The 6,955-nt window shown below is 44.7% G+C and overlaps 1 protein-coding gene across 7 annotated transcripts; it reads left to right on the top strand.

The window, feature by feature from the left end:
• The first annotated feature begins 1,197 nt into the window (after positions 1 to 1,197).
• Positions 1,198 to 6,944, top strand: LETMD1 (LETM1 domain containing 1). Of its 7 annotated transcripts, none has more exons than XM_003772485.4 (9): positions 1,198 to 1,475; positions 1,679 to 1,830; positions 2,923 to 3,038; positions 3,431 to 3,513; positions 4,344 to 4,530; positions 4,703 to 4,804; positions 4,911 to 5,063; positions 5,505 to 5,601; positions 6,147 to 6,944. In XM_003772485.4, the coding sequence occupies exons 1-9, from the start codon at positions 1,354 to 1,356 to the stop codon at positions 6,227 to 6,229; spliced, it is 1,095 nt and encodes a 364-aa protein (XP_003772533.1). In that variant the 5' UTR covers positions 1,198 to 1,353; the 3' UTR covers positions 6,230 to 6,944. The 7 variants fall into 7 exon arrangements, with proteins under 7 accessions (XP_003772533.1, XP_031793743.1, XP_031793742.1 ...); XM_031937882.1 differs by lacking the exon at positions 6,147 to 6,944 and adding an exon at positions 5,983 to 6,140 and having other exon boundaries at positions 1,201 to 1,475; XM_031937883.1 differs by lacking the exon at positions 5,505 to 5,601 and having other exon boundaries at positions 1,200 to 1,475.
• Positions 6,945 to 6,955: the final 11 nt, after the last annotated feature.

Below are 6,955 nucleotides of genomic sequence, written 5' to 3'. Positions count from 1 at the left end.
ACTTGCCCAGGATCACACAGCTAGAAGTGTTAAGTGTCTGAGACTAGATTTGCACTCAGGTCCTCCTGACTTCGAGGCTGGTGCTCTATCCACTACACCATGGTTGCCCCTAGTTTTTAATTTTTCCAGATACATGCAAAGATAGTTTTCAACATTCACTTTTGATCTACATAAAATTCACACAAGTTTACTGGTTGACAGAGGATCACAAAGAAAACGAAAGTTCTTTTGGTCACTAGTTTTTTTTTTTAAATGAAAGTTTTTTATTTTCAAAACATATCCGTGGATAATTCTCAACATTCACCCTTGCAAAACCTTGTGTTCCAAATGTTTCCCTCCCTCCCTTATATGTTAACCGTGCAATTCTCCTATACATAAGGAAACCAATTTTATTGAAATAATCAAAATGTTTTTAAGAAAATTTATGGGCCTTGCTTGCCATCTAGGGGAGGGGGTGGAGGGTGGGAGGGAAAAATCGGAACAGAGGTGAGTGCAAGGGATAATGTTGTAAAAAATTACCCTGGCATGGGTTCTGTCAATAAAAAGTTACTATAATAATAAAATAAATAAAAAATTAAATTAAATTAAATTAAAAAAAATGAAATTTATGGGCCCAAGTGAATTGTTCTGACCCGTCTTTCTCCTCATCATTGTACAGCGGGAGAAAGCGAGGGAAAAAAAAAGATTTAAATAAATTATTAAATAAATGTAATAAATAAAATTTACATAATTTGCATAAGCACCTACGGAAAGCCAGGTATTTGGCGAAGCGGTTTACATTTCGTGGCTCAGCCTCAGAACGGTTTTGCAAAGCAGGTGCGGGTGTTATTCCCATTTTACGGATGGGGAAGCGCAAGCGAACTTGAGGTTTATGCCGCTCGCTCAAGCCTCTAGGGTAGAATTTGCACTCAGGTCTTCCTAATTCTAAACTGTTTATCCCAAGCCGGGTCCAGCCACCAGTAGAGAGAGAATACGCCGCAGTGAGGGACAGAGCCCAGGGAGTCCGCTAGGGGCCGCCAGGGAGCGCCTGGGCCCGAAGGATTGGCGGCTGCCATGCTGGAACCGGGCGGCGTCCGAAGGCGCCGGCCTAGGGACCTCAAGGTCGACCGCTGCGCTTGCGCTCCTTTCTGAGGCCCGCAGGAGCGCTTCCGGAAGATCGCTCCTCAGGTTACCCCCGGCAAGACCCATTCCTGATTCGCTCCTTGGACGGGAGACTAGTAGTTCAAGGGACCAGCGCCGGGAGAACTGATGCACCAATCCTCTCTCACGGGAGGCGCGTGCGCAATGGACTCGCAGCCTTTCCGTGACCTTTAACCCCACGGCCGCCTCTTTTCTCCCTCCCGCAGTGTCAAGATGGCGCTGTCCAGGTTATACCAGAGGCCCGTCTCCCTGGGCTGTACGCCCGCTTCCCCGGAGCCCCTCTTTTCCCTGCGGCTGCAGCCTGGGCGCCGGAGCCCGGCCTGGGGTCCTCCAAGGTGAGGGGCTTGACTGAAGTCGGGTCCCGGGCCCGTGCGTTCAGGCCCAGCCTTAGGCAGTTCCTCTTCAGCCCCTGCAGCGGCGTCTCCTCCCTTCCCTGGTGTCCTCTCTTCCAGCCTCCGATTCCGCCCGCGCCTGCTTCGCTCTGCGAGGCGGCCCCCGGGCTTGGCCCCCGTCCTGATAGCGCTTCCTCCCCATGCAGACCCCGCAGGCTCCACCTGTCCCCCCGGGAGGACGTGAAGAGCCTCGTTTCCTCTTTTGTGGCCAAGACCAAAGTGATGAATGAGAAATACAATCGCTTCTTGGAGCGCCGCTTTCCCCGCTTCTATGTCATGTATTCAGTCTTCGTGAAAGGTAAAACCCAGGCAAGAATGGCAGCCGCTGGGCCAGCTCCTAGGCCGGGCCAAGGGTAAGGATGAGACAGAGCAGCAGGTTGGAGGGTCCGACAGCACGGGCTGCAGAGCAGGAGTAAGCCTTCCAGGTGTCAGAGGTAGCTGGACACAGAACGCCTCGGGCCTGGCGCTGCGCCCTCCCGAAATTGCTTTTCTTGGCCACACGACTCCTTGGGCAGTAGTTGGGATGGACCCTTCAGCCGCGTAGAAAGGGCGGCTCCGAGACGGGTCTGAAGTGGGGCCACAGTTTTTTCCTAGGAAATATTTCTTTCTAATACGCATCACTTGATGAATCATGTTGGGGGATTCTCTCTCTCCCCTCAGAGCAAAAGGGAGCAACTATGGGAGCGAGAAAAAAATAGAATAAAGAAGCGAACATAGCATGTGTTGATTTATTCAGTCTCCATAGCCCTTTCTGTCAAACGTCTATTGGAATTGCTTTGGATCACAACTCCCGAGATGCCTTTCATAGTTGATCATCGCATATTCTTGCTGTTACTGTGTACAACGTATTCCTGATTCTGCTGGTTTCGCTCAGCATCCATTTATGTAGATCTTTGCAGGCCTTTCTAAAGTCAGCCTGTTCATTTTTTAATAGAACAACAGTATTCCGTTATCTTCATGGGGCCACAAGTAATTTAATGTCCAAAGTGGTCAGCTCTATGCTGGGTGGAAAGGAATTATTGTACAGGATCCCTTTAGTAAAGCACAATATTAAACAATTGAGGCATAATCAACGGAGATTTTCAAGGCTTTTGGGGGGGTGGTTGTGGTAGTCATGGGTCACTAAATTAAAACGCCTGTAGTTTATTAGACAAAAAGAAGCTATTACCATTCCCAAGCCTAGTTTGAGTGATTTGCCTGAACAGTAAAGGATGAGAGCAGAGATTTAAGGCAGTCTTTAAAGACGTGTCAAGAATGAATAATAAACACCTGTTTTTTGGATGTAGGATGAATAGGATGATAAAGGATAAGTATACATGTAAAGTAGGGGGTTGATAGGATTCCAACTTGAATATAACTTCATGCTCTGTGCTCTTCTTTAATGAGGCAGGATTTCAGATGCTTTTGGCTGATGCAAAAAAAGCTAGAAGAATAAAGACATTTATGAGCCAGAAAAAAGTAATGTTTCATCAGCTTTCCTACCGGGACATGGAACATTTGAGACAGGTAGGGACCAGAGAATTTTGGTGCATGGGAGAAGTATATTGAACAAAAATTTTCTGCAGCATTAATGTTTCTGGCTGTGAGACCAGAAGTTTGTCATTCCTGTTCAATAGGCATGGACTGAGTCTGAGTTGTTATTTAGAGCAAATCTCCCTGGAGCTTTAGGAACCTTTCTATATAAAAGGGACTTCCATATTTAAAAAGTAAATACACTAAAATCTAAATGGGCTGCTGAACACAGAGCAAAAAGACACTTGTAGAATTAGTGGATAGCTTTGAAGCAAAACATGATGGTGTAAGGTATCTCAGAGCACTTCCAAAGTGGGATGGGGGAAGTCCATCATAGGAAGACGTTTCCTAGGCTGAAATTGCAGCTGTCTTTGCTTTCTGCTCAGTTCCGACAAGATATGGTCAAGTGTCTTTTCCTGGGCATCATTTCCATCCCACCCTTTGCCAACTACCTGGTCTTCCTGCTGATGTGAGTATAAAACTAATTTAAGTTTTTAAGCCTCTGCATTTTCACAAAGATCACAGGATCATAGATTTAGTATTGGAAGAGACCTTAAGATATCTTGCCTAGGGCAAAACCTGTTCTTAGCCCATTGTACAGATGAGGCCAGGGAGGCCCTAGTTCATTTGTGTAGGAAGTGGCAGAATGTGGTATTTGAACCTACATCCTCTGACTCCAAGTCTAGTAATCTTTCCCTGCTGCTTCATATGATATAGCATATTCCACAGTTTTTCATTTCTGAACCTTGGTGGATCACATCCAAGGAGCCACCTCAGATCTCATTCTTCCAGAAGGCCACCTCAGTGCCTCACCAAGCCCCTGAATGGGATGGGTTGGGCCTGCACTTCTGTGTGGCAGCAACTTGACTCTGTTTTATAAGCAGCAACTTAATTAATCATAAAGAAGCAGAGCAAAAAAACCAATAATCATGCTTTACATATTTTGACAGTTTTATTTAATCATTATCCTTTGTGATTAGATGTCTTAGGTGAAGACCTATATGGATAAAGATCTATATGGATGAATAACAAAACTGATGCACAACCAGCATTCTTTCCATGCTTATGCACAAATGTGGTTCTAAAGGTTTACGCTTTGGCTCCCACATAGTGCCTATCATCATTTGTAATTTTTGATTCTTGGTTTAAAAAAAACCCTCTAGATATTTTATGTTAGTATATTTTTTTATTCCTTAGTCAGGAACTCATCTAGAACAATTAAGGAAATAACTTTTCCTGATACTAGTCTTCTGAAAGCTTTAGTTTTTGATAAACTGATACTAATATTTTTGCTTTTAGGTACTTTTACCCCCGGCAACTGCTGATCCATCATTTCTGGACCTCAAAGCAGCAGCAGGAATTCTTAGACATCTACCATGCTCGACGAAAACAGTCCCATCCAAAGATCCTTAGCTGTTTGGAAAAGGCCATCCCGTTGATCCCAAATCCAGTTCATCAGTGGCATTTTACACAGCTATATATCAAGGTATATTCCAGGTTCACCTTTTCTAGAAGCAGATTCCCAAAATTTCGCTGAAACTGGCACAGAACAGATTGACAGGGATGTCAATAGATGGAGGGGTGTCACTGAGGATCCCATTTCTCTCCTCCCAGGTACAATGTCAGAATTTAACCATTACCACTCTTGATTTTGCAAGGTTCAGAATGGTGATCCACCGTGTATAAATGATCTGCTGCCTTTGAGGACATGTTTTTCTGTCTATCCCTTGGCCGTGTCTCATCTTTCTACTGCACACCTGGTAAGTCCTTTGGGTCTTTTTTTCTTCCCTCCCAGCCCTTACTTACCTTGAGCCTCCCTAATTGATTAGTATGTGAACCCTGTCCTTGTGTGCTGCCGTGTCACAGAAAGCCTTGAGCCGGGCCATGCTTCTCACACCTCACCTACCCTCTGTTTTGCTGAGATACCGTCTGAATAAACACAGCACTGTACTTCACCAGCTAGACAAAGCTTTGAAAAGATTGGGGATTGGCCAGCTGACTGCTCAGGAAGTCAAATCGGTGAGAGCTCGGTTTTAGTGATAAGCTATGGGGAGCTCTGTGCTCATGGAGTCCTTTACTTCTTGTTCTTCCCCCTCCTACAGACTTTTATCTGTGACTAAATTAATTCAGCTTCATAAGCAACAATGTCTAGAAACTGTGCACAGTATTTTGGGTGCCTGTTTCTTTTTCCCTGGGACTCCAAACTAAAAGACAAAATATTGCAGTAGCTCCAGGGTTCAGATTTTCCTTTGTTTTTTCCTCTTAGTAGCTTTCCCTGCTTATTGACTCCTCAACCAGCATGTGAGAAACTCAAACTAGACTATTGCTCTGGTAAAAGGTGTGTTGTAAAGAAATTCTAACTTACTTTTTAAAAAGGAAGTTCTTAGATCACCCATTTCCATTATCCAAGCCTTCCCTGTCCCTATGACTACTGAGGAACTATTCTTTGGGTATATTTAGGCCTGCTATCTCCGTGGCCTGGATTCCACCCATCTTGCCGAAGACTGGTGCCGATTTTGGCTGGCACAGTGGCTATATTTTTCCTGTAGCCTGAAAAGTAAGAATTAAGTCCCTATATTTTCTCTACTTTGAGTGCTGTTCTCTCTCCTGATCTGGTTGGGGTCTGCCCTATGTGAGCTCAGGTCTTATTACTTTCTTGGCCTTTGAGCATGGGGTGGTAAGCTGAAGAATCTCATAGATGGGGAATGTCCCAGTCGTCTGCTGGATGCAGGAGCCAGCAGAATCCCAGGACATCAGTGATGTTTAATAATAGCACATTAATTTCACTTATCTCCTGTTAAAGAGATAGAGGATTGAATGGAGAGGTAGGGGTGTGTGTGTGTGTGTGTGTGTGTGTGTGTGTGTGTGTGTATGTATGTATACACTCTAGAATTAAAGGGTGGGTGGGACTCCTGGGACACTCATTTTTTGATTTCAGACCACTGGTACTAGTCACTCCATTGCTGGTCTCTGACATCAGTTTATATACATCAAGATACCTCATAGCCATTTCCCCAGGAAATGCTCCCACACACCCAGAAAGCTGTGGGTCTTGAGGACCAGAGCCTCTACTTAATGCAGAACTAATGCTGGTGTTTTCAGACACTGAGATGTCCCTCTTGCTGCATGCTGTGGTCTTATTTTCTACCAACTACCCTGGGACAAGGCACTTAGGAAGCTGCTAGAAAGAAGACTGTCCTCTATCCTTTTCGGAGATGCAGCGTGGGACCACACAGCACACACCAGCCACAGACGCAAAGAGAGGAGCAAATGCTTGCAGGCCTTGCAGTGTGGCATCCAAAGTAGAAGGAAGAGCTGTTATTTCCCTTTCAGCTAGAACTGAAAGCAGCCATCAACAGAGTAGTGTTTTCTGGTAGCAGCCCTGTGCTTTGGACACTGATTTATGATTGTAATCAAGTTTAGGTCCCAGGAAGACAGCCTAATGTCATATTTATTAAGGCTCTGTCTGCTGCTCTTTCTGGCTGGTTTTCCACCAAATTAAATTCTTAAATACAAAGAACAAAAAGACTAAACTTAAGCACTTATGCCCCAGAATATTCTTCTGTCCCTTTCTAAAAGTGACAGAGAAGAACACTTTTTCCCTATTCCTTTTTAAATTTAAGTTTATCCTTTACAGTAATTCTTCTCTAACTTTTAACTTTAACTGAGATCCTGTAATGAAAAGAAAAAAAGGAAGCCTTTTCCTTTGGAAGAGAATGTCTCCTCTCTTCACATGTTTACAGTTTCACCCACTTTGTCTTAATTTCTGGGCTATAGCTACCTTGTGGATCCTAAGATTCCTGGCTCCTTCCACTGTGTTGTCCATACCACCCATCACCGACAGTCACAATGGCTGGGGTGTTTGGGCCATGGATGACGCCAGGAAAATACCAATTAGTGCCTGGCTCAGT

This window comes from Sarcophilus harrisii, chromosome 5, assembly GCF_902635505.1.
Source record: "Sarcophilus harrisii chromosome 5, mSarHar1.11, whole genome shotgun sequence".
Taxonomy (NCBI): domain Eukaryota; kingdom Metazoa; phylum Chordata; class Mammalia; order Dasyuromorphia; family Dasyuridae; genus Sarcophilus; species Sarcophilus harrisii.
Note: the sequence above shows the minus strand (reverse complement) of the source record. Positions and strands in the feature narration are given on the sequence as shown.